Source organism: Bos taurus, chromosome 14 (genome assembly GCF_002263795.3).
Source record: "Bos taurus isolate L1 Dominette 01449 registration number 42190680 breed Hereford chromosome 14, ARS-UCD2.0, whole genome shotgun sequence".
Lineage (NCBI taxonomy): Eukaryota > Metazoa > Chordata > Mammalia > Artiodactyla > Bovidae > Bos > Bos taurus.
In genome coordinates this window covers 77,898,238-77,923,616 of record NC_037341.1, presented here as the reverse complement: position 1 = coordinate 77,923,616, position 25,379 = coordinate 77,898,238, and the positions used below count along the sequence as shown (strand labels likewise).

The window sequence follows — 25,379 nt, the reverse complement described above, 5'->3', positions numbered from 1 at the left end:
GATGATAGGTTTTATGTTCATTGGTCTTATGGAATGAGCAATTTTTATAAAGGAGAACTTATTGGTTTAATAAAGGACAACCAATTGCTTGTTGGTTGTGACTTTGCTTATTTTAAAATACTTTTAAAAATATATCTTCACATCTCTTCCCTGGTGGCCCAGATTGTAAAGAATATGCCTGTGATGCAGGAGACGCAGGTTCAATCCCTGGGTCAGGAAGATCCCACGGAGAAGGGAATGGCAACCCACTCCAGTGTTCTTGCCCGGAGAATCCCATGGACAGAGGAGCCTGGTGGAATACAGTCCATAGGGTCTTAAAGAGTCAGACATGATTGAGTGACGAACACACAACACACACACACACACACACACACACACACATCTCGGTATATAAACAATTTCATCTAAATCAGTGAATTTCTTCAGACCAATCTGAGACCAAAAGATAGATGTGAAATGACAAGTACTTGCATTAAGTAAAAAAGTAATTCTAGTCAATAAGTATGAAATTGGCTATTGTACTAATTTATCAAAAAATAATCTGTGATCATACTGTTTTTGTAATTTAAGTTTGCTCATAAAAGTCATTTATTCAGCAAATGTTTACCAAGAGCCTACTTTATGACCAGCACTGATATACTGTCTGGTGATGCATCTCTGTAGAGAAGAAAGCTCCATCTTCTGGAAGCTTATGTTCCATAGACAGAGACAGACAGGAGGGAAATAAGCAAGTGAATAAAGATCGTGTCGGGTGGTCACAAGTGCTACGGAGAAAAATTAAGCAAGTAAGGCTGTGGACCATAAGGTGGGTTATATGTCAGTCAGAAAAGGCCTTCTTTTTGAAATATTTTTATCTCACTATTATGGAAAACCCGAGGCAAATCCTCCTAGGGTCTCACATTTTATGTAGATAAATACAGATACTGACTGTGTATCAGTATTGTTAAGAAATTATTGTTAAGAAATACCCACCGTGGTCTTTGACGGAGTCTTACTAAATAGTGCAGTTTCTTAGTCTGAAATCAAGGGAACTAGAGAAGAATTCCTCTAAAAACTTAAAATGCTGTCCTTGGTATCTGGGAGTACAAACTGTAGCAATTACTTACATACAAAGTATTAATGACACTGAAAGAGTCCTTCTATTGTGGAGAGTTGTGGGAGTGATCCCTCCTCCTATTAATAGGCAGCTTGAGTTCGATAACACTAAAAAAGAATTTTGTCCGTTGAAGTTGTTTCCTGGTTTTGGCTGGAAGATGAAGGTTTCTGCATAGTCGAGTCATAGCACACAGAAAGTCTTTACTAGTGTAAATTCTTCTGTATTTTAAGTAAAAACTGCATTGCAGACACCCCAACGAGCATGTGAAGGCGGTTTGAAGTCAGACATTCCTGTGCAGGAGTTGAGAGGGGGGTAGGCCCTGGGCTTCAGCTGGGCGCCAGGCACAGCTGTCAGAGGGGAGAGAGCCACACATACAGAGACAAAGCTTCCTCAGTCGAGATGACGCTGTTCAGATAAGGATGTGCCCAAGACACTGTGAAAGCATGCTGTGAAAATAGAGGTTTGCGGACTCACCCGAGGTGGCAGGGTGAGGGCAGGAGGGAGCTTCATGGCAGGCTTCTTTCTGGAGGGGACCAAGCGTGGAGCCCAGAGTAAGGCACTCCCCAAACCTGAGGCCATGGTGTGTGGTCTGCACTAGGCCTTAGGGTATAACGTGGAAACATGCAATTCCTGCTTTGCCCGAGAAACGGTCTGGTTGGAGAATTAGACAAAACTAAAAGTGATAATGGCTTTAATTATTGAACCCACAAAGTGCTGTGGGAGCTCAGAGAGGGAAAGAACTTAGTCATTTCAGAGTAAAAGGCAAATCTAAATATTCCAGAGTGGCTGAAAAACATGGGAACCCGCAGGATGGTTTTTAATTTCTGTGAATATCAAACAGAGGTTCTTATATTTCACATTTAGATTTTTGAGGTTTACTATTCTTGCTAAATATATGAATCCTTTCTTAATCCAACACTGCTTCGAGCACAGCACTTTAGCAGCAGAGATTTTATTAGAGAACTTAACTGATACCGGTTGGGGGAGGTGAAGGAACTACAGTTTGCTCTAGAAGATTTGCATTAGAGAGAGTAGTTACAGGCTGTAGCGTCTCCCCTGTAATTTTATGAGAATGGTATTACCCTGGCTTTCCCTGTGTGACTGCTGGTTACCTTCTGTCAGTGAGCAACAGTCTTACTGCAAAGCAGGAGCACAACCCGTCTCTTTGTCTCCGTGGTCAAAGCAATTACTTCTTAGAAAGTCGGATTTTTTTTTCAGAATGACCATGTACAGGAGCAAACGCAGACATCAGAGATGTAAGTAAATTCAGAACCAACTTTTTCATATGGCTGTGGTGGGAGAAACATACTCGATTTCTTAAAAGACTAATCATGACTTCAGATATATCCTGGGAGTAGAAAAGATATTGTAGCTTTTTTCACCCTAACCTTCATCTTTATCCCTGTTACATGCTTGAAAGATGTTGGGGGGAATCGGACTGATTCACTTGTTACTATGGAAACCTTTGGAAAGGTTTACAAAATCAACAGAGAAACAGATCAAATGCAATTTCAGTCTAGCTCAGCATCCTTCATACAGGCATGGTAACTGGACAGTTCTCTCTCCCTCTTTCTCTCTCTCTCTCCCTCCTTAAAAAAAAAAAAAAAAAAAAAAAAACTTCCATTTATTCATTCAGTTTCAGTCATAACTCTCAGGGGAAACAAAACAGTTCTGAATGGAGGGGAGAGAATTAATTGTGAATGGCAAGCTGAATATGTAACAGGATCTTCATTGCCAAACTTCTTGGTCCAGAGCATGTTTGTAACATAATTCACTACAGGCACCGTTTCCAAGGGTTAAAAGGAGTCATCTGTAATCTAACCTAAAGGGGCTGATTCTGACGGGAAAAGAGCAGCACCATCACCCTGGCCTAAAGTCCAGAACAAAGATGATTATGGGACTGAAAGCCTTTAGGATGCGGCTAAAAATCAGAAGTCCTACAGTAAAGCTGTGTTTTATGGTAAAGCAACATGCCTGTCATGGAAAGCTCTCCAGGCACATCTGTCTCCAGGGAGCCCAACTCTGGATGCCTTGCTCTCCTGCGTTGCCTGAAGTAATTATCACCGTGGTGAGCCCACTGTGCCCTGTCACTGACTCTATTTGCCATCTTAGACAGGTGACTACAACTTGTTCTACAGCCCAAGTCGGCACTTTTCATGATCCCTATGATACCTTTACGTTATCAAGTATTTTAAAATATAGGAATACTATTAACATTAATCACTCCATCAAAAGACCAAACTATGATAGACGTGATCTTTTTGAGTGATTTTTTTTTTTTTTTTGCTCATTTTTAATTTAAGGTATGAGCACTGACATTTCTCTTGCTCAAAGTTTTACGCAGCACAGAAGGCTCTGAGGGATAGGACTTCCAGTCTGATTTTCTATGGCTGATTGCCTTTTGATACTATTTCTTTCTTGTGATTGAGAAACAACAGGCAATAATTTGCTACTTTTTTTCTTATAGAAGTGATTGGTGCAAAATCTACAAATATATTGCTGATTAATTCCCTTGTGATTCCCTCCCACAAGAATGAATCTAAATTGTGCATGTACTTGAAAACCATCTTGCACCTTTACTCCTGTATCTTTTCTACACCCCCTCATTTCTTTCCATGTGAGTAATCGTTGCCTTAATGCCCATGACAAATAAAAGATTCACAGAAAAATCATACTGAATCTCTCCTCCTAAAATGTGCTTGCTGAAGTCTGCGATTAAGCAGCAGGAAGAAATTGTGAATTACATGAGACAAGTTAGAAGAGTAGGATGTACTGAATGGTTTAGTTTAAAAAAAAAAAACTAATGTGTTACTTATGTTTAATTGTATCAGTTAGCTGTATTACATTGAATTAACTTTCTATATTCTAACCATATAAAATATTGGAGAGCAAGAATATAAGAAAGTATATAGGAAGCTTAGCAATAAAAGCAAATAGAATCCTTAAATGAAGTTGTTTCTTATACTAATAACACTTGCCAAAGTGGAATGTAATGCAATTATTTGCTATCTGAAAATATCTGAATTATCCTATCACCAAAATACAGTGCATTTCCATTTTAAATCATGTCTTTTATGTGTTTTTGATCATGTGAAGAACATAAACTAACCTAGAGGCAATTGTAATCCAATTAAAGCAATAATTGCACACTTATCAAATTCCAATGTGGGAAAGAAAGTGTTCTTATGATTTTTTTTTGAATTGGAACATTACATAAGTAAAGTTTCTAATGTCCTCATTCCCCAGCAATCTAATATAATGTCCTTTAGTAAAAATAATGCAACTTTCTTTTAGAAGCTCCAAGAGGAGAAACAGGAAAGTGCAGAAGATTATGCCAGGGGTTTGAAAAGAAGCAGGAGAGTGAAAATCCTGGAAAAGACATTTTCAAGTATACACTGCACCAAGTCCTTAGAAATCCATGGGGGACTGTGAAACCCACTCCTTAATCATGTCTAGATTGGTTATTTATAATTCCCGGTAGAAAAGGAGGAGAGAGAGGGAAGAGTCTCCCTTTCCTTGCTCCCTCAAAATGGAGCAATTGTTTTAGAAAAGGAAACTGCTTCAGTGTTCATTCAGATGGCAGATCTTACCTGTGCATAACTGCATGAGGACTTTTAATTAGATACAGGATTTTTCAAGTGGTATTAAAAACATTTCCCTGTGTCAGAGATGTATTTTGTGAGAGCCAAGCAGGTAGAAACCACTTTAAGGAACTCTTAACATATATAAGCCTGTTTGTACAAATTAGGGTGGGGCGGTAATCATCACCAGTATAAATTTTTCTTTTAGCATTTAAATATTGAATTTTTATACATATTGAATCAATCCGTTTACTGAAGTATGTGGCTTATGTTTAATTTTCAAAAATCTTTATTATGCATAAAATAAGGTACACCTGTATTCTCCTTTGCTGAAATTCCAGATGACCTTGAGAAAATAATTTTTGGTTTTTAGAAGAGATGTAGAGATACATTCTTAAAGATGAATATGTTTTTGAAATAGAGACTTAAGAGAAAAACTATAGTGGGATCCATATGATATTAGATATAGAATTTGAAAAATATTACAATCCTTGTACCATGGAAGACAGACCTGTGTACATTGAATTTTAAGTGTATAGCGTTTTGTTTTACTAACTAGGAACAGGTTATTGATTGCTAATGATATGTTTGGGGGATCTTATCCATTGTATTATGGAAATAGGTGATGAGATCACTTCAGGAATCTGAATCCTAGTTATAGTTCTCGGCTCACAATCTCAGCCGATACCTGTTATCTGTGTGGGTTGCAATTTCTTCTTCTCTAACTTCAGCAGACTGTGCAGAGATGTTTTCCACGGTGTCTTTCCTCTCTAATCCTCAGTCTTTCACAACATAGGCCTCTCATGTAAGCTTCCTACCGAAAGACAGGTGTAAATTCTCATCCCCTATGCCGTGGCTTTGTCTCGTGGGCTTCCTGTCCATGTGACCGTGGTTTTACTGTGAGAGACTCTAGTATCCATACGGATTATCAATCACTGCCCGTATAATGATAAAAACATGCGTATGTATATTGTATACACATACATATATACCCACATGCCCACATTTTTTTGGTTCTAATGAAAACTAATGTATTTAAAAGGCTGTACTGAATTTTTAAGGGCTTTTAATGCCATGTATTTTATATTTAAGAAAGACAACCATACACAGGGATCTCGGGTTTCAATGTTTCAGAAGGTGTTTTCATATTCTCAAATACTGGGAGTTGCTGAACTAGAAGATGAAGCACAACCATAACCTTATAACACAGACACTGACGTCATTGTCACTCACAGCTCACTGCCTTCCTGGTAAACTATATTCTAGCCTTTATCGGGCTACGTCATTACCCCCAAATTCATCAGGTGCTTGCTCGTCTGTGTGTCTCTTCCTGTTGATGGGAGGCCTCACTTGCCTCTTCATGTATAGAAAGCATCTCTGCCATCCAGGAAGCAGGGTTTGCTCCTTCATTTCCCTTGGGTGTCTGATCCAGTGTCACCTTAATCCCATTGGCTTTTCCTGACTACCCCACTGAAAAGTGAGAGCCTCTCAGTCACGTCCTATAGCCCTCCAGGCTCCTCTGTCCATGGGGTTTTCCAGGCAAGAACACTGGAGTGGGTGGCCATCCCCTTCTCCAGGGGAGCTTCCCAACCCAGGGATTGACCTGGGCCTCCTACATTGCAGACGGATTCTTTCCCACCTGAGCCACCAGGGAGCCTCCTATTTCCCACCCCATCTTCCAAAACTCCTTTTCTGCCGTTTGCTCTATTCCTGGATAGTTCAGGAAGAAACGGCATGTGCAAGGTGCCTAGGGTACTTGGATATTGGAGGGCCACAGAGGAGGCAATAAGTGGAGTTAATGAAAAGACGTGAGACTGAGATTAACAGATACACACTACTGTATATAAAACAGATGAACAGCCGGGGCCCACTGTAGGCTTCCCCGGTAGCTCAGCTGGTAAAGGATTCGCCTGCAGTGCAGGAGGCCCCAGTTTGATTCCTGGGTCAGGAAGATCCCCTGGAGAAGGGAATGGCAACCCACTCCAGTGTTTTGCCTGGAGAATCCCATGGACAGAGGAGCCTTGTGGGCTACAGTCCATGGGGTCAAAAAGAGTTGGATATGACTAAGCACAGCACAGCATGGCCTATTGTATAGCCCAGGGAACTATATTCAATATCTTATAATAACCTATAATCAAAACTAATCTCAAAGAATATATATATATATATATATATATATATATATATATATTTAACTGAAGCACTTTGCTGTATACCTGAAACTAACACTCCATTGTAAATAAATTATACTTCGAAAAAAAAAATTTTTGAAATAAAAAGCATTGGGAGCACTGACTGGGTAGACCAAGTCATAGAATTAAATGGAATGGTATATTCTATGTATAATTAAATTGAGATATGAAGTATATTTATTAACTTTTAACTGACTCATGCAATGCTTTGATTAAAATGACAATTGTGAGAATGCTCTAATTTCATTCCACTTTATACTAGGCAAGGTATCCAATCATTAATTGAATGACAGTCAAACAGTGGTCATCCAGAGGTCAGAAAGACATTATTTGAACAAGAATATTTTCTGATTTATCTTCTTATAAATATCCTTATATTCTTGATATGTTAACACTTTCTTTAAAAATCTTGTTATGAGAAAAAATAAGTTTATAGTTTGATAGAATTGCTATTAGACTTCTTAAGGCTTGGGCAGAAAGACACAAGATCACGGTACTCTCTGGAGTACGCTATTAAATTCAATCCTTGATTTTTCTGTTATTGATGCTTATTGGGAATTCTGCTTTGACATCTGAAATTCCTCAAATCTTTTTTTCTCTCAAGTTCTTAATATGAATTCTATGACTGGTATGAACTGATAATTTGTGACTTGTACATTCCTCCTTGGAATCATGTCTGCATGGATAGAATCAGGATGATCTGACTGAGCATGCTCAATGGGACCATAGTCTCCAGTTTGGGAGCGGAGATGTACAAAGGCTGAGTGATGAGACTCTTGATACACATTGACCTTATATGGAAATGCATGTTGGTCTGCCCTGCATACCTTAATCATCTGCTTGGCTGTTACAGGCTCCAGCCTGCGACTGATTCTGTCTCTGGGAATACTTACTCATTTCTCTCTCTGTCAATCTACTCCATGTATTTTTCAATCTAACAATGCTCTGCAAAAGTAAAGGTCACTTTGTGAGCATTTGTACATTTTCTTTTAGCTGATCTACATTCAGAAAACAATGTGTCTCTCATATATCACCTGTTCTCTTAGGTTCTCTAGTCTAACAATCTGTGCTGCATTTTTATCTAGACCTGCATAAAACCCATGGCATCGCCTCTGCCTCAAGATGTTCAGGTAAATGTTCTCTACAAATGGCATTTCTCTCTCAAAGACTGTTATAGTTAGAAATTATGCTGTAGATTTGTATTTATTGAGCACAGAAGATACACATGTGGCAACTAGGCTCTTAGCACAATAAGATTACTGTTAAACTGGATATCAACACACCTTTTGAACATATTGTCATGAATGCAGAAGTGTTTTACATGATTATATGAAAAGATGACCATTCAAAAGCATTGATGGATAGTGGAAAAATATAGGAAGTAGTCTTTGTCCCACTTGGAAAGCAACTTTCTTAAAAACCATAATCTAGTATAATTATGTTTTTTGGACACTCTATGCATTTGGTTGAGCCATTTTAAATTGTCATTTTTGGTAAGTAAAAAAACAGCAGTTTCACATTGTTAAATGCAAATACCAGCTATGACAGAAGTTGGCCCAAAACAGATGGGGCCAGATAGTGAAAACATCAACGCAAGCTGACATTATAAAGGTCAAGGACATTTCTAGCTAAGCATGAAGGTGTTAGTTGCTCAGTCGTGCCCGAATCTTTGTGACCCCATGGACTGCAGCCCACCAGGCTCCTCTGTCCATGGGATTTTCCAGGCAAGTACACTTGAGTGGTTTGCCATTTCCTTCTCAAGAGGATCTTCCCAACCCAGGGATCGAACCCCAGTCTCCTGCATGGCAGGCAGGTTCTATACCAACTGAGCTACCAGGGAAGCCCTAAGCTAAGGATGAGTATTTCATATGCTAAAAGAGTAGAATTAGGTAAAACTGTGTATTCATTGTTGTTCTTTATGGTAAGTAAATTTAACCTTCCCCAAAGAAAGTGTATTCAGCCTTGTCAACAGAGGTTAATTAAGACGACCTTTCTTTTGCAAGTGAAACATCCTACTGGGCTTCGAACAGTATCGAAATTTTTGCCATTCTTCCACCAAACTTAAAATGTTTATTTAAAAAATTTGATTTCTAGTTTTACATGATTTTAATGTTAGAACTTTGCTTTCATCGAAATGAAAAATAGGACTTCTGTAAATGAATTAAAAATAACACCAAAAACAATAAAAATAACATTAGACATTTATTAAATTCTTGCTATAGGCCAAGTATTGTTTTAAGCATTTTGGTACTTCTGGCTAATGTAATTTATGTAATAGAACAATAATTGAACATATAAAAGCAATAATATAGTAATCCATGGCACTTTTGATTTTTATTGCACTTTCAAAATGTTATGTATAATTTTGATATCTAATCTTTAGGAAATTGTATGCCCAAAGTTAAATTAAAATACCTATTGACTAAAGTGAAAGAATAAGCTTATATGTCCCCTGAGGAAACTAAGAAATTAACTTTAAAAAGGCAAAATATAGTGTTTGATCAATATCCCTATTCTTTGAGTCATATAAAAACAGAAAAAAAAAATATCCTGAGGAAAAGTTTTACATAGGTATATATTCAATGAAATGTTCACATATGAATGAATTTACTTTGCGTGCTATCTTTTCTGCAAACAGATTAAAGATTTCAGGACTTAAAAAAGCAAAGTGCTTTACCGTGATTGAGTAATTCACTGAGAGTCGTTACACTCTTCTTGTTTTAGAACACCTAAATTGTTTGGCATAACCTTTTGATTCATTTTCCTTTTTGCAGTTATTGATTTTCTTGGCAGTATTTACTGAATTGTACTCTCATTCTGACTATGGCATTTCAGACACCTTTACTTATACAGAGCTACATTATATATGTATTCAAGTTGATTCAAAGTTTTAATGGTCTCTTACATAGAAGCTATATTATCTCTAGAACTTCATTTGTATTTTAAAATAAAGATAAAATCCATATCTATTTCCTTGAACTCCTTATAGAGACTGTGGCATATATTTTTGCAATGTTTCATGCCTTAGGCTGCTTATCATTGGAAAGTATATTTTTATATTATATGATTCTTTTGACCCTCGGTGAACTTGAAAATGGCTTAGAGGAACAGCTGGATGTATTTCCTTAAATAAACACACATTGTTCTTTAAATTGCTAGTATCTATCTTCTTAATAGTCTCCACAGGCAATGGGAATTTTGACTTTGAAGTCACCTCTGCTGGGTGCATGTAGGTGTCTGGCTACTTTATACCTTTTTGCTTCCATAATTGAACAGTGTCTTTCAACTCAAGTGTATTTTAAAATAAACTATATGACAACAGCGTATAGTCATAACTTAACCTTTACCTGTACTTTTGGGTTATAATATTTTTGGTGTTTTATTTTATATGATATCAAACATAACCTAAATACAATATCAAAAATACACTACACCTGTAAAGATACAGACGCCCTGGAGGATTTAATTCCACTTAATTTATAGTGTCAGTAATTAATGAGAGATTAGTTCAGAATTAAATAGAAATTCACATAGAAAAATTCAGAAAACAGTTATTTTTATTTGGAGTGAAAGGAAAAATTCATTTACTTTTTCACTTTGGCTTTGCTAAGGCAGCAAGGGAAAAATGGACACTGGGATTTTAAAAGTGGTCACAAAATGTTTCTCAGCACTGAATTTGTCCTCAGAGAACTTTTTATGTGAAAGTAGCCTCTTTCCAATGATCATTTCTAACAAAGATAGTACACTCAGATGTGATTAATGGCTACAGAGTCTTCCAAAGAGGCTGAAGCAGTGATGCTCCGTGAAGGTTTCTAGGATTTGCTTGTTTATTCACCATTTAGACATAAAACATCTTCAGATGATTCACCGTGCCAGTTCTCCAGAACCCAAGCTTGATTTGGAGGGAGGAGGCTATTTGAATGGACATGAAAAATTTATTTGAAATTGAGAGAAAAACAAGTCACTTAAAATTCTTTAAAAAATGTTCTTGGTTACTTGAATATTTAAGGAAGAAGTTAATAAGCCAGCGCAAGAACAAGATATAAGAAATTGTGTCATGAAGATCATAGATATGGCTGCTGCTGTGATTTTCTTGAGTCTATGGAAATGGGGCTTTGGAAATTGGAAACTTACTAAGTTAACTAGTAATCTATCAGGTTAGAGATGCTTATAAGTTGTTTTTGTCTGATGGAAACAGTCATCTAATGTACTTAGTTGGGGAAGCCATTAGACATAAGTGTGAAATGAAACGTTTCTGCCCTACTCTCTACCTATAAACAAGCCTTTTCCAAATAAAAATTCCTGAGTCCAAGTGAAATAAAGCCAGCTATTCTGAGGCCATCAGCTACGTCAACTGAGGAGCTGGGGGCTCTGAGGGGCGGCCGTCCACCACTCCTGGCGTCTCTGATGGTAAACAGGGAATTAAGTTGTGAGCAATTAAGAAAGCAGAATTGGCCCCACGCAGATATGAAAGAAAGGATTTCAGTAACCCCAGACACTTGCCCCTTCCCATACAGAGAAGATCACCAAATCTCTTTACCTGAGAGACCTGGGTTTTCTGAATTAACAGGAATCTTTTGATATTCAGATTACCTGCCCCTTTGCTGCAAACTTGTATATAGCCCGGCTTCTCCCCCACCTCCCTGGAGTCAGCTCTCTTGAAGTCACCTGGGATACTGCCTCCCAGACTCAAGTCCTAACATTCCCACGGAATAAAAACTCCCAACTCTTAGGTTATGCCTATTTTTTTTGAGTCAACATAAGTAATACTATTTCTCCTAGATTACCACTGACAGTACTTAAATCAACAGTTGTAGTAATTTCCCATATACTTTAAGCCCAATTAAGTAAATCTTGCCTTGTTTATCTGAACATCAAAGGATCAGGTGGCTTAGAGCCCAAAATCCTCAGTAAGTTGCCCACATTGTTAACGTATATCAGAGTTAACCTAGGGACTGGTTGTAAAGAAGTATCTAGTGTAGTATTATTTCCCCAAAAGCATGCTCTAAATATTGTAATTCAATGTAGTCACATCGTTATGACAATATAACTTTATTTTGGGACCAGGAAAATTAAAAGCCTGGAAATATATAAAGTATGTTGTAATGATGACTAGATCCCACTAATCTTTGGAGATTTTTTTGTAATTTTAAAAAATGTATTGGAGTATAGTTGATGGCGAATGATTGAAGGCAAAAGGAGAAGGGGGCTGCATAGAATGAGATGGTTAGATAGCAACACCACCTCCATGGAAATTTGAGCATACTCCAGGAGATAGTGGAGGACAGAGGAGCCTAACGTGCTACAGTCCATGAGGTCCAAAAAAGTTATACATATACACATATCCGCTCTTTTAAAATTATGTTTCCATATATGTCATTATAGAGCATTGAATATAGTACATATGCTATACAGTAAGTCTTATTAGTTATCTATTTTATATATAGAAACTGAAGTACCTCAGTAATGTCTGACTCTTTGCGATCCCATGGACTGTAGCCTACTAGGTTCCACCATCCATGGGGTTTTCCAGGCAAGAATACTGGAGTGGGTTGCCATTTCCTTCTCCAGGTGATCTTCCCAACCCAGGGATTAAACCCGGGTCTCCCACATGATAAGCATTATAGGCAGACACTTTACCGTCTGAGCCACCAGAGCATTTATATATATCAGATCAGATCAGTCGCTCAGTAGTGTCCGACTCTTTGGGACCCCATGAACCGCAGCACGCCAGGCCTCCCTGTCCATCACTAACTCCCGGAGTTCACTCAGACTCACGTCCATCGAGTCAGTGATGCCATCCAGCCATCTCATCCTCTGTCGTCCCCTTCTCCTCCTGCCCCCAATCCCTCCCAGCATCAGAGTCTTTTCCAATGAGTTAACTCTTCGCATGACGTGGCCAAAGGACTGGAGTTTCAGCTTTAGCATCATTCCTTCCAAAGAAATCCCAGGGCTGATCTCCTTCAGAATGGACTGGTTGGATCTCCTTGCAGTCCAAGGGACTCTCAAGAGTCTTCTCCAACACCACACTTCAAAAGCATCAATTCTTTGGTGTTCAGCCTTCTTCACAGTCCAACTCTCACATCCATACATGAGCACAGGAAAAACCATAGCCTTGACTAGACGAACCTTTGTTGGCAAAGTAATGTCTCTGCTTTTGAACATGCTATCTAGGTTGGTCATAACTTTCCTTCCAAGGAGTAAGCGCCTTTTAATCTCATGGCTGCAGTCACATAGTAGGGTGTATATGTGCTTCCCAGGTCATGCAGTGGTAAAGAATCTGCCTGCCAATGCAGGAGATGCAAGAGACACAGGTTGGATCCCTGGGTTGGGAAGATCCCCTGGAGGAGGAAATGGCAACCTACTCCCGCATTCTTGCCTGGAAAATACCATGGACAGAGGAGCCTGGCAGGCTGCAGTTCACGGGGTTGCAAAGAGTCAGACACAAGTGAGCACACACACACCGTGTGTATATATCAGCCCCAACCTCCCAGCTCTTCTCTCCCCTCCTTTGCTTCTGGTAACTCTAAGTTGGTTTATTTTTTTTACATTTTTGACTCTTTCTGTTCTTTAAATAAGTGCATGTATATCATTTCTTGACTAAGATCTCAGTCACTGGGTACAGACTGATACTTAGAATATGATGCCAAACAAGTCTTGGTTCTTGGAGACTTTCGGGTATAGTGGACAATGTTTACACTTCACTATACTTTTTCTTGTTCTAATTTAAATAAACTTGAACTGCCAAGTTTCCTTAACACCCATGTAGGTCTAGAGGTCATTTCAGTTGACAAGCAAGCATCATCGCTCTGTGTTATCAACTAGAATTCTGTGGGCTGCACCTTTCAGTTATTCTGAGTGAATGTCTACATCGGTATTAAAGTCTTCCTATCACTTGTCCCTCTCAACTTTGTGGCGTAGCTGTTGTAGAGAAGGGGCCAGTTTAGACAATCACCTCCTGCTCATTAATTTCTCTAAGCTCCGCATGACTAGTGGAGTTGACATTTATATGTATTCCTGTGTACTAATGTGTGCCTGTGTGTAAATTATAATGTATCCAATCATTTAACTATAGCCCCTGAGGACAGAGACTAGACCCCTTTCTTCACTGCTACATCCCAGCGTGGTCTGGCATTGGGAGACCCTCAATCAATAGACGTTGAAGGATTAAAGGAATAGATTGCTTTACTTATGCACCTCCTTCACAAAATAGAAACTACAGTTATCCCCCCTCCAAAAAATCACCGTGATAGTCTATCGATGAAATATCTCTTCCTTTTTATATTTAAAAATATCTGTGGATGATGTTCATGTACTAAGTCCTTTAGAGCCTCAGCTTTTAGAGTTGTTTTTCTCTATCAACAACTCTAATATACCTAACAGGAATTAAAAGAAGATGTATTAAGAGGAATCTAAAACCAGTTACATTATGTCTTGGGTAATTTAATATTGCTTACCCAAAATTAAAGGCACACTTTGAAAGTGATGTGAAATAATAGCTTTCTCCCAAGGACTTCTGTTGCACTAATCATTGGGCTGCTGCTGCTGCTGCTAAGTCGCTTCAGTCGTGTCCGACTCCATGCGACCCCATAGAGGTCAGCCTGCCAGGCTCTGGGATTCTCCAGGCAAGAACACTGGAGTGGGTTGCCATTTCCTTCTCCAATGCATGAAAGTGAAAAGTGAAAGGGAAGTCGCTCAGTCGTGTCCGACTCTTAGCGACCCCATGGACTTCAGCCCACCAGGCTCTTCCGTCCATGGGATTTTCCAGGCAAGAGTACTGGAGTGGGTTGCCATTGCTTTCTCCAATCATTGGGCTAGTTTCTAGTTAAAGTTTCCAGATTTTTGGATCATTACAAGAATTGAAGACTTAAGGCTGATAACACTTTCAGAATTAAAACTTGCTTCTCTACATTCTCAGGTTTTTCCCCTATCCAGGGTTGGCTCTATTTCTAGGTTTCATTATTTGTTAAATCAATTTTGCATCAGTTAGAAGAACAAATTGTTTGTTTCTCCACAGATTTGTAGCTATTAATGTCAGCAGTAACTCAGTAGCTGATTTTTTTCAGACCTCAGCATCACAGAGACAGACTAGAAAGAGTAACTCGAACCAAGTCCAGGACCTACTGGCTGAATCTATGAAAGTTGAGACTTCATGTCATACATAATACATCTGTGTTACTAAGTGGTGATGTCACTTTTCAACTATGGGATATAATTAGAGTGATCAGATAAAGTCATTTCACTGCCTACGTTTTTCTTCTTTTCTTTCAATGTCCTTTCTATTATTTTCACTATTCAGTAGTGATATCAACTAGAAATTCTTGAATTGTAACTAAAAGTGACCTCATTTCCAAAGCACTTAAAGTTATTGCAGCTAAAAGCTCTCTCAAGGGCTTTCAATGTTTCAAATATGTGGATGTACAATCCGTGTCAATAATGAATACTGCACATTAAATTGACCTGAATGGTTAGAGCACAAAATTTTTTCTCAGAATTGGCAAATTTCTGACATAAATGCTTAGAATGGAACAGCTGAAAAGAAGCTGTTAGAGTAGCGCAGAGACCCTGAAAAGATCTGCATGCTACATGTTTTTTTATTTTTTAAGTATAATTGAGATTTCTAAGAATTTTTACTGACAAGTCATTTTACTTTCTGGACTTGGTAATTGAAAAAAGGATAAAATTGTTAGAGGAGCAATAAGGAACTCAATAAAGAAAGTAAAATATTATGTGCTTGATAAACGTATTTCAAATGTCTTACCTGAGTTGGTTAAAACACCAAGCTGAAGGCTCCAAGGTCACAGATTTGAGCTTTCTATGGCCTAGATGGCGTAACCCCTTTACTGGGTCAGGGACCATGTGGTCACCCTGCCCAGCCATCCTTCAAAGAATGACCTCCTTGCAAGATAACACGGATGAAATGAGGAAGACAGACCAGGCTAGGGCCAAAACACAGCCATCAGAACTGCAATGTCTCCTTCATATACTTTTATATATATATAATATTTGTGCCACATTGCTTGTGACATCTTCATATACAAAATGGAGTACACCTCTGTTCGAATAAATAATTATTTGTTTTTATTTTGCCTTATAAAGGCAGTAAACTTAAAATTCAACCACCTTAACCTTCTTTTTTGGAGAAGGCAATGGGACCCCCCTCCAGTACTCTTGCCTGGAAAACCCCATGGACGGAGGAGCCTGGTGGGCTGCAGTCCATGGGGTCGCTGAGAGTCGGACACGACTGAGCGACTTCACTTTCACTTTTCACTTTCATGCATTGGAGAAGGAATGGCAACCTCCCCAGTGTTCTTGCCTGGAGAATCCCAGGGACGGCGGAGCCTGGTGGGCTGCCGTCTATGGGGCCACAGAGAGTCGGACACGACTGAAGCGACTTGGTACTTAGCAGCAGCAGCCTTCTTTTGGGTCGAGTGTCAAGTGTGTTCACTTGGGATTTCACGGAATACAAACATGTATGATTTCCAGAAAGGCTTGCTTCACAGAAGGATGTGAGGTTAATTTCAAATAATATTTTTCATTATAGTCTTTCATTTTAGCAGGCATAAGTTAAATTTTAGATATTTTGAAGGACACTAAACTAATATTCTATTATCTGTTCCTTCAAGGCTTCAGAGGAGCATGACTAAATTTCTCTAAGAAAATTTACTTTGCTGATCATGAAAGAATCTAAGATTTGTTTCATTGAGGAAGAATTGGGATGTATTCAGGTCCTGCTTTAAGTAAAATTAGTAGTGAAATTTCCAATTTTATCTAGTTAGGATTACAGTCTTTTTAATAACCACATCTTACACCTCCGTTAGCAGTGTAGATGACACAATACTGATTTTCTTCCAGTTTGAGCCTAAAGTTACCGTGTTCACCACACGCAATCACAGTGCTCCATAGGCGGGTCTGGTTGGACAGAATTGCCAGGACTTTCATTTGATTCATGCTCCAGTTTTTATAAATGTTACCCAACAATGACATCAGTTCAGTTCAGTTCAGTTGCTCAGTCGTGTCCGACTCTTTGAGACCCCATGAATCGCAGCACGCCAGGCCTCCCTGTCCATCACCAACTCCCAGAGTTCACTCAGACTCAACGTCCATCAAGTCAGTGATGCCATCCAGCCATCTCATCCTCTGTCGTCCCCTTCTCCTCCTGCCCCCAGTCCCTCCCAGCATCAGAGTCTTTTCCAATGAGTCAACTCTTCCCATGAGGTGGCCAAAGTACTGGAGTTTCAGCTTTAGCATCATTCCTTCCAAAACAATGACATAGAACCAAGCAAAAAGACTGCAAAGTTATTTCTGCTAATGTCTTCAATTTCACAGAAGAGAAATGGATTTATTCCATTACTCATCAGCATTTATTGTGACCAATAAGTAGGGGATTAGGGGTTTATTCAGCTCTAGTTATTGCATTAAAAATAACATTGTTACTGAAAAGCTAAAGTTTAATAGAAATACATGTGATAATGTTCTTTTCTTATATTCAAATGAAAGAAAGAAAAAAGTGAAAGTGTTAGTGGCTGAGTTGTGTCTGACTCTTTGCGACCCCGTGGACTACAGCTCATCTCTGGCCATGGGATTCTCCAGGCTAGAATACTGGAGTGGGTTGTCATGCCCTTCTCCAGAGGATCTTCAGCTTTCAAGTAGCTCTTTTTATTATTACAATCGTCTATCTTCCTACGTACAGCCACCTTTTCTAAATTCACCATTCTGCTACATGACATCTCCTCCATGCTCTTCCACTATCCTTTATAGTATCTAGTGAAATACTCACCATACTGCAAGTTCTATCTGTTTCTTTGCACAGGTCTAGATTTATTTTTAACCTTTGATTCTTGTACTTTACCTTGACTCTGTACCCTGCTCATGGTAGGACCCGTGGACTGTAGCCCACCAAGCTCCTCTGTCCATGGGATTCTCCAGGCTAGAATACTGGAGTGGGTTGCCATTTCCTTCTCCAGATGAGTGAATTCACTAATATAGTTAAGTCTTTGACTTTAGTTTTATCTTTTCCTGCTGGATCACAGGGTAAACCGCCTGCCTACAATGCGGGAGACCTGGGTTCAATCCTTGGGTCAGCAAGATCCACTGGAGAAGGAAATGGCAACCCACTCCAGTGTTCTTGCCTGGAGAATCCCATGGACAGAGGAACCTGGTGGGCGATAGTCCACAGGGTCGCAAAGAGTTGGACACGACTGGGTGACTTCACTTTCACTTTCACTTTTATTGTATTTTTTAACTTACATGATTACATTCAGTAACATAAACTAACACACATATTTATCTTCTAACGAAATTGTTCCTGAGGCAGCCATAATATTCTTTGCGGTTTTAAAAATATTTATTTGTTTTTGGCTGTGTCAGGCCTTAGCTGTAGCACATAGAATCTTCACTGCGGCATGTGGCTTCTCTCTAGTGCCTGGGCTTGGTAGCTTGCAGCCTGCAGGATTAGTTTGCTCTTGGCATATGGGATCTTAGTTCCTGACAAGGGATTGAAACTGTGTCCCCTTCATTGGAAGACAGATTCTTTACCACTGCACCACCAGAGAAGTCCCTCTTGGCAGGTTTTTACAGGTGCAAGATTACAAAGTTTTAAACCTCAACTCCTCTTCATGGTTGGCAATCTAATAATTATTCCAAATTAATAATGTGAAAACGTCAGTGTCTGTTTTTCAGTAACGATATAAAGACAGGTTTCACATCTGAATTAAGGATATTTCATCATAATTTGTTCCCCTCTTTAGAGTGCTAGGAACCTTTATTATAGATATTCAGTTAGCCATTTGTTTATCTGTGGTATAAGAACAATGTCCAAGACTCTTGACCTACTGCTCCAATTTCTGGCAAACTTAAAAAGTATCATCTTTGACATTCATTTACAATCCATCTTTTCTGTCTTTTCTGGCCCAGAGCCACAGGCTTTGACTGAAGACTTCTAAAGCAACTTGTTCTAGCCTCTGCCCTGTTACTTACCAAATCATTATATAACCAAGTCCAAAAAAAAAAAAAAAAAAAAATCCTCCTCTATATTTTGACTATGTGATTACCAAAATTCTCAACTATTCCTCTGGGTCTTACTTCATCATCTCCCCCCTACACTATGCACATTACACTGTTTGATATTTTATAGGCAAGTCCCTCATTTCCTGAAATTTGTGTTTGGAACTTCACCAGATAACTGTCAAATCCATAGTCCATAATCAAGCTCTAAGTAGAAGTACTCTGTATTTTTCACAATGCCAAATTAATCTCCCCCAATGGAACACTTCAGTATTATTTTCATAATAGGAATAGTATTATGAGTTTTAAGAATATTCTATTTTGCAATCACATATTAATTATGAGCATAGCTTCATTCATTCTTTTCCATGATGTGCAATCAACCTGCTATTTATCATGGTATGAATTTAATAGCAGGTAAAATCATTGTATATACTTTAATTGTATGTATTTAATGAATATTCTTTAAATTTCCCTCTGCTTAAGATCTTCCTAAACTAGTATTATTTTTTTTAATCATCTGAGCACCAGTGTTATTCAAATGCATATGTGTCAAAATGTTACTTTCTTCTTTTGAGAAGTGGCTTAATTACAGTTTTTTTTTTCTTTCTAGATATAACTTAATTGCCAGGGTCATTAAATTATATATGAGGATATATTGTCATGACAAAAACCCAACCAAGAAAGGGTATAGGCCACACTGGTTTCTTTCCCCATTGCTATAGAAATTTGATTTGTGATAATGATAGTTAATTATTTTGAACAATGAATCCAATCAATCTAGTCAGTTTACCAAGGAAAAAGGATAGCATTAAATAAGAAGTTTGATAAGATTAGAATGGACTACTAAAATAGATTAATTAGTTTAATGCATGCTTTAATCAAAAAGTGTTGTAGTGTCCTTTAGTAGAAAACACATCTGTTCACGCTTTAAAAAACGATGTTTCTTTAAAAAAACGTGATTTTCCGTTCCTTTAATAATAATTTTTACATTCCCCATGTTCTAGTTGAGTGTGAACATCATGTAGTATACGTCTATGAGTCCTTCAATTTAGAAATATGAGTTACTGTGAGAGAGAGAATAAAACTGCCAGAACCCAGATACATGAATCTCATAATGAATGATACAGATTTCTATATACTCTACTCATAAACACTGGAAATGATGAAAAGCTTAATCTAGTTGTAAACAACCTGCATAAATACATTTTATGTTTTTTTTTTTTCTGGATGCATACAGGAGTAGCAAACAATTTAATAACATTGAGGAATCTGGTTAGAAATCATTGGTCTCCTTTAAATTTTAGATGAAGATTATGAAAATAATTACTTTCCAAGCAAGTAGCTTTGTATGTTCATTGGATATAAAACAATAAATTATTACTACTTCACAAAATTTTAAGAGAACAAAACTATAAAATGAATTCAGATATTTAAAATGACCTTAGAGCAAGTTGAATGTATAAAATCAAGAAGCCTTAAATAACTATCATTTTGAATAGCTTCATAATAGACAAACCTGCTAAGAGGCAACATAATTGATCCAGATTACATTTACATAACTTTTTTCTGGGAGTGTAGTCATATGTAATATCTTCCTTGCAGATAATTTTCAGAAAATTAGAGAAAGTCCGAAAGAGATGTTTTAGTTACCACCTAGCAGTTTACTTGGCTTTTGTGGGCTATAACTAAAGGATAGTCATTAACATCATATGATTTAAACTCTATTTAGACTTTCAAAAGACAGAAACAGCATATGCCATTTTTAACAGCAATATGTATAAAACATAAATTGGCTTAAATCCATGTTGGAAACAAAATATGCAATATCATATAAAATGCCCATAAATTATATATGGATATTTTAAGTGATAAAAACATTAAATTCATTCACATATTTAGCAAATGTTTATTTGATAATAAGCTATACTAGGGGCTGTAAATAAGGTAGTAAAGAAGTTTATACAAATACAACATAAACTGTTCTCAAAATTCACTTGTCATCTTGAGAAGATAAGATTATTCCTGCTATGATATTTAAAATTTGAAGGGCAGGTAGACTATTGGTGATTGGAAGTAGGGAGGAGGTTATACAATGAAACAGAAATGGAGATGTGGAAGTTCGTGGTTTAGAGAATAAAGAGGGGTTAAGTTTATCCCCAAGATGGAAGTCCTCTTGAACAATTCTGCTGGAAAGGGAGTTATGAGATTTAAGTATGAATAGACATTGGATTGGAAGATCTCCAACGGTTTACTTTGGAAGTGTGACATTCATGCATTCTGATAATGACATCAACTATTAAATATCTCCTGACATGTATGAGGCATGATTCCAAGCATCTGAATGCATTATCTCAGTGATCCTCAGAACAAGCCCATAAGGAGTCAGTGTCTCCATTTTTGGAAGAGGAGTCAAGCCCTAGAGACACATGGTAGTTCCCTCTAAACGGGTGAGTGCCTGAGCCAAAAATCAAACCAAAAAACACAACAAAGCAACCCCTTCTGACTCCAAAGATCTAAATAAATCCTCATCAATGAAAAGCTACAAAAGGTTCCGAGCAGCATAATGAGACGTGGTAAAAAGTTTAGGAAGACTAATCTGACGGGGGGTGGGGGGTGGGCTATCACATGATTTGGAGGTGGCAAGTCCAGAAGCAGTGACACAGTTCATCTTAGGAGAGGGATGAAGGAAGACAGTCCCGTAGTCGCTGGGGGTAACGGGAATGGAAATAAAAGGGCTAATACACAAAGGGAAGGAAAAGTCAGGTTGAGGTGAATGAATATGTTAATGAGTAAGAAGAGATGGGAGGAGGAGAAAGAGAAAAATGCTAACTACGGTGGGTGGGTGGAGGAGGAAGGGGAGAAATGGAGATACAAGAGGAGAAGATACAGGAGAAATGGGTGGAGGAGAAGAAAAAGTGAAAAGGAGGAACAGGAGAATTTACTCCCTGAAAAATCCCATTTGACAAGAAACACACTAAACAAGAAGGCTACATGGAACGTTTATTTGCTTTTTATGACACTTTATACAGTCAGATAGCATTATCTCCGATTTGTATGGGGGAAATGATGGCTGGGAAAACCTCCCTTGCCGGGGCCACAGAGCCTGCAACAGAGGAGACAGAACTAGGGGGCAGAGCTCAGGATCCCTTGACCTTCCAGTGACTCTGAAGTGAGCAGGATGGGTTTGGTAACCTTCTTTCAAGGATAAAGCTCAGAGAAGCATTTTACCTGAAAGCATAGGGTGGGATTTTCTGCTTTAAAAACCTCCCTCTATTTCAGAATAAAGAGAAGCAGCATGCATAATGATTATGCAAGCAATTTATCTGGTAATCATCCTTGAGTCTCTTTTTCCTTTATCCTCCATCTTGACTCCATCCCTGAACCTCACTGACTGTATCTCTTAAATCGTCCTGTAGTCCATCCACTTCTCCCATCTTCACACCTACCGAGCAAGCATTAAACGTCTTGTATCTGGGCTACTGCAATAACCTTCTAAAGTGGTGCCTCCCACATCTGTTAGCTCCATGCTGCAGTTTATTTTTTATACTCTAGCCAGGGTGATGTAAAAACTCAAATCTAATCTTCACATTTAGCTCCCCAAAATAAAAATAAAATACTGATACAAAACATCTTAATGGCTTTCTACTGCCCTTAGTACAAGACCGAAGTCCTTCAACCACCGACAAGGTCACACCCAGGCTGGCAGGACCACCCCTGTACCTTCTGCCTACATTTCGTGTCGCTCTGTCATCTCAGCCACCCTGCCATCATTTCCCATCCTTCAGCAAGCTGGGACTCCATTCGTGATGTTTTCTTTCATAAACCATTCTTAAATCCTCACTCCCACGTTTTCTTTATGTAACACACATTTCGTGTCCTTGAAACCTCAGGTCAAATGAATCTTCCTTTATCTCCCATATTAAGAAGGTCTCCCTTTTATGGGGCTCTCAAGCTCTCTATAGAGCTTCACAGATGGTGAAGGGGTAAAGAATCCGCCTGCCAATGCAGGAGACTTGAGAGACGCAAGTTCGATCCCTGGGTCAGGAAGACCCCCTGGAGGAGGAAATGGCAATCCACTCCAGTATCGCCTGGGAAAGTCCACGGACAGAGGGGCCTGGAGGGCCGCAGTCCATTAAGTCACAAAGAGTTGGACATGACGGAGCAACTGAGCATGCACACACAAGCTCTCCTGCTTTTCTGTAACCCTCACCCCTGTTGGGACATATGGATTCACAAATGTGTTCTTTGTTTACTATCTGTCCCTTCCATTTGTCTAGAAGCACCCGAAAAAGAAACCACATGTTGTGTTCATTGCTTTATACCTAGAACCTACACCAAGACAAAGTAGGTGTTTAGTAAATATTTGTTCAACTGAACCATGAATGATTAATAGCCCCATCTGTGTTTATAAACTAAATTTACTAAATGCAAGGCCTTGGATAATTTTCTTAAATTCCAGAAACTTTTCTTTCCCTACTAGATGAAAAGGGATAGTATACAATCCAATGAGTAAGGTTATTCATGCAAAACTCTTAACATATATATATGGTACTCAAAAAATGCTATTATTATACTGTAAAAATATCAGACATCAGAGATCTCAAAGGACAACATTAATATTAATTGGAGGGAAAATGTCTTTTCATATAAATTAAATAAAAATACTTTTTAATTATTTAGCATTGTCTAAAAAGGATGTACTTATAGCTTACTTGACAAGACTATTTTTTAATTTAAAAAAAAAATTTATTGAAGTATAGTTGATTTGCAATGTGTCAACTTCTTCTGTAGAGCAAAGTGGCTCAGATATGTTACAGATACGCTTGTTCATGTTCTTTTCTATTATGATTTGTTGTGGGATATTAAACATAGTTCCCTGTGCTACACGGTAAGAACTTGCTGTTCCTCCAGTAGTTTCCTCTGCTACTCCCAAGCTCCCAGTCTGTCCCAACTCCATCCCTCCCTTGCCACAACTCTGTTCTCTATGTCTGTGCGTCTGTTTGACAAGACTATTTTTATAATCATAATTTTAAATACTTACTTTGAAAATCAATATGCTTTTTATCCTGATCATTTTGGGGCTCAGAGTCACATATTAGTTTGGGGAAAGTCATTTCACTGGTCATTCTCCAACAAAAAATCAAATCTGTGACCCACCATACTATCATGGTACCTTTTTGATATGCTAATATTTACTGCTATCAGGTACATGGAGATTATGAAGTGTTTAAATGAACAAATAGGACACAGGTTTAGAGTGAAAAGAGCTTCCCTGGTGGCTCAGTGTTAAGAATCCACCTGCCAATGCAGGAGACGCATTGTCAACTGGCATCCACACATCGCTAGTTTCAGATCCCCAAAATATGCTTTCTCATTCACGTGTACAAAATATAAATGTCCTCATATTACCAAATTAAAAAATTAAACTAACCTAAAACTGTAGGATTTCTTTTCATTCCGACACTGCATGGTTTTATCCCCGATCTGCCCATCATTGTGAACTTCAGAGCACGGCGCTTTATGTGAGTACACGGAATGAAGAAGTACTTTATGTTCGTGCTAGTACCGGAAACAGGAAGATGAAGTTAGTCCCGACGATGGAGGGAACGGGGAAACAATATAGCGGCATTTATGTAGTCTAAGCTTTATAGGAAACGAACGTACGGTCACCGGAGTGAAGTGGTGGGGGAGGGATAACTGAGGAGAAGGGGATTAGCATATACCCTTCTATATATAAAATAGGTAACCAGCAAGCACCTACTGCATAGCACAGGGAGCTGTACTCAACAGTTTGTAATAACCTACAAAGGAAAAGACTCTGAAAAGAATATAAATACATGTGTACAACCAAATCTCTGTCCTGTACCCCTGGAACTAACATGACTTTGTAAATCAACTACGCTTAGATGAACAAAGAAGCCCTTTGCTTGGAATCAAGTGGGCCAAAGTTAGAACACTTTCCCGCCTCACTAGCCTGGTTGCTCATCTGTGTAAGTAGGATTTACATCATATGGTTGTTTAGGAAACAGAAAGTTTCCTCAAAAGCCTTAGCCCTGTGCACGGGCCACAGTGAGCCCTGGATGAATGGTAGTCAGCACTGCAACACCAGTCCTGTCGGAGTCAGTGAAGTCCAGAGATGGGAGAGATTTGCAGCACAAATGTGCCATCTGCGTCTGGATGGACCTTCTCAGGTGGCGCTAGTGGTAAAGAACCCCCCTGCCCATGCGCGAGAAGTAAGAGACATACCAAGGGGTTCAGTCCCTTGGTACAGAAGATCCCCTTGGAGGAGGGCATGGCAACCCACTCCAGTGTTCTTGCCTACAGAATCCCATGGACAGAGGAGCCTGGTGGGCTACAGTCCATGGGGTCACAAAGAGTCACACACAACCGAAGTGACTTAGCACATACACATACACGCAATCAGCCTCTGGATTAAATGTTCAAATGAGGTTAATGAGGCTATTAAAAAGGCAGAACAGTGTTTGCTGTTGCTGAAAAATA

The 25,379-nt window shown here is 38.7% G+C and overlaps 1 protein-coding gene across 12 annotated transcripts in view; it reads left to right on the top strand.

Moving 5' to 3' along the window:
* The window catches only part of RALYL (RALY RNA binding protein like), an 829,513-nt gene that overhangs the window by 573,389 nt on the left and 230,745 nt on the right, over positions 1-25,379 (top strand). The window contains exon 1 of one of the 12 annotated variants that reach the window (XM_010812209.4): positions 545-2,352. In XM_010812209.4, the coding sequence (XP_010810511.2) occupies positions 2,163-2,352 (190 nt within the window). In that variant the 5' untranslated portion in view covers positions 545-2,162. 12 annotated transcript variants of the gene reach the window in all.